The sequence below is a fragment of the Rhagoletis pomonella genome, unplaced genomic scaffold, assembly GCF_013731165.1.
Source record: "Rhagoletis pomonella isolate Grant_MI unplaced genomic scaffold, Rhpom_1.0 Rhpom_scaffold_00004, whole genome shotgun sequence".
Taxonomy (NCBI): Eukaryota; Metazoa; Arthropoda; class Insecta; order Diptera; family Tephritidae; genus Rhagoletis; species Rhagoletis pomonella.
In genome coordinates this window covers 44470542-44472828 of record NW_023458558.1, presented here as the reverse complement: position 1 = coordinate 44472828, position 2287 = coordinate 44470542, and the positions used below count along the sequence as shown (strand labels likewise).

The window sequence follows — 2287 nt, the reverse complement described above, 5'->3', positions numbered from 1 at the left end:
AAAAAAAAATTAAAGACAAAATTCTGAATACAAAAATACTCATAGTGTTAGAGAAAGGTCCAAAAGAGAAAATTTTCAATTTGAGCCACCCAGTTCAATACGGGAAAATATGACTGACTCCACAGCAAACTTGCGTCATCTAGTATATTTGCCATAAATATTAAACAAAAAGTTTATAAACAAAATTCTTCGTTTATATGTATGTGTTTAAATAAAATAATAAAAAAAATATTGATCCGAAATAGGAAAAAATGAAAAATTCTCAAAAAATCGTAAATAGAACCAAAGAAATTATGCAAAATGATCTGCGATATTTTAAACAGCGGCCAAGACACTGGTCTGCGGCCGAATTTGTAGACGATAATAGCTCTGATATAACTTCATGGAGTTCAAAAGCATCTATTCAATACCGCAAATTCAATGCGGAGGCATTGGTGTTGAGAGCTTTGAAGAATATCAGCGATCGCAATGGTTCGTCTGTGGTGGCGATTAAAAAGTACATTACAAATCACTATCCCTACGTGGATGGAAAGTTTACGCTCTCAGTTATCACAAAAATCATAAGGAAATCTTTACACAAAGGAAAAGTTGTACAGTCTCTGGGCAGCACATCAGATGGCTTGTTCAAAATATCAGCTGGCGAAATTCGAGCAGAGAAGCAGCAGGAACAATTTAAGCACTATAAGGAATGCATGAAACTAAGAGAACAGCAAAAATTGAAAATGGTGAGTGGATATGTAAACCTTAATTACACCTAATTCCAGTATTAACCGTATCAATTATAGGAAATAAGAAAAAATAAATGCAGGGCCCAGGAGGAGAAGAGGCGTAAAATCTTCCAACAAAAATTAGCGCCACAATTAAAGCGGCAAAAAGGGGTCGCGAGTGCTGCAAGGGGAACAAAAGTCAAGTTGTCTGCCCCGGCAGCTAGAGATATAATACGTTGCATGCAAGGACGGCAAAAATCTTCACCCTCCATGCTTGCACCAGCAAAATTTCGATTAAGTGCAGGAACCTCAAAGACTTTCCAGCAAAAACCTCAAATAGTCGATTATGCGCATGCAGCTTTGGAAACAGCGAAGATCATTAGTTCCGAACAACTAAGACATGCAATTATAAAAAATGCTGAATATACACCATATTTTGCGCCACTCGATTGTCATGATGCTAAACTTAACACAAATAAAAGCATGCCCATAAAATATGAGAGAGCAGTAAGAGGACACAAAAAGGTCCCAGTACTCGTTGCAACAAGGCCCAGAGTGTTTAAATCAAAATCAAATAAAACGCAGACGTCGGAACGTTTAAAGTTGACAGAATTTAAAAGAAACAACAAGCTGGTTGCAGATGCACCTGTGAACTTAACGCCCCCACCTGCAGTGCCTGTTGCTAGGGAGCATGCCGTACGATCAAAGGGGGCTGTGGCTGGAGGCAATTTGCGGAAAGTTACAAAGCGTGGAAGAGTGAGCGCTGAAAAACTGAAGTAAATAAGTAAGTAAGAAAGAAAGGAATCGGTATAAATATACATACGAGTACTTTGTTGTGTTGAAAATCTGTGAGTGTAATAAAAGTCTATACGTGTATAAAGGACATTTTCTTTCGTAGGTATGTATTTTTGTCAATTTTGACTTTGACAAACCGCATGGTATTTCCTAATTCTGCAAATAATCCTAAGAGAAAGTATAGAAGAATTCATGGGTCGGAAATAAATTTCGAGCCTGCGCATTTTTAAATTTGCTTTATTTGCTTAAACCATTTTTTAAAAGTAAATCCATCTGCATTGGGAATGTTAAAGTTAAAAGAACAACAAACAGTAAAAAGTAATGGTTTTTGAAATTTAACAACAAAACTCGATACGAAGACGTCTAGGACTTACCGTTGATTTTTGCCAATTTTTTTTGGCTGGCGGTGTCTCTTACATAAAAGACGATGTTTATATGGAAAAATTAAAAGGCTTACATTTTTGCGAAAGTTTGCATATTTTTTTTTATTATTAATGTAAAAACAAATTTTGAGAAAAGGTAAATTTTTCTTATAAAAATGCGCAGACTGGAAACTCATTTCCGACTTATAGTTTCTTCTATATTTTCTCTTAGAATTAGCTGCAGAAAAATACCTTGCGATTAGTCAAAAAACTTTCGTCCGAACAATTTTAACCATCCTAATGTACACATTAGAGTGCGGTTACCCACGAACGTGTACGTAGCGTAGCGTAGAAGTACGTAGAAACATATCAAGATTGCTGTTGATAGAAAGAGAATCGAATTTTTTGAATTTTTCTTTATTG

General features: G+C 35.7%; 1 protein-coding gene across 1 annotated transcript; it reads left to right on the top strand.

Annotated features, from left to right (window-relative positions):
- Nucleotides 1–293: 293 nt before the first annotated feature.
- LOC118738234 lies at nt 294–1487 on the top strand. The gene is made up of 3 exons (XM_036469159.1): nt 294–725; nt 786–1214; nt 1293–1487. Exons 1-3 carry the CDS (start codon nt 294–296, stop codon nt 1485–1487), a joined length of 1056 nt encoding a protein of 351 aa, XP_036325052.1.
- The last annotated feature ends 800 nt before the right edge of the window (nt 1488–2287 follow it).

Excerpts from the sequence above, each read along its gene's own strand:
- LOC118738234 (XM_036469159.1), top strand. The coding sequence starts at position 294 with ATGCAAAATGATCTGCGATATTTTAAACAGCGGCCAAGACACTGGTCT. Across the intron at positions 726-785 it reads AACAGCAAAAATTGAAAATG|GAAATAAGAAAAAATAAATG; the intron begins GTGAGTGGATAT and ends TATCAATTATAG. Across the intron at positions 1,215-1,292 it reads CCATAAAATATGAGAGAGCA|ACGTCGGAACGTTTAAAGTT; the intron begins GTAAGAGGACAC and ends AATAAAACGCAG.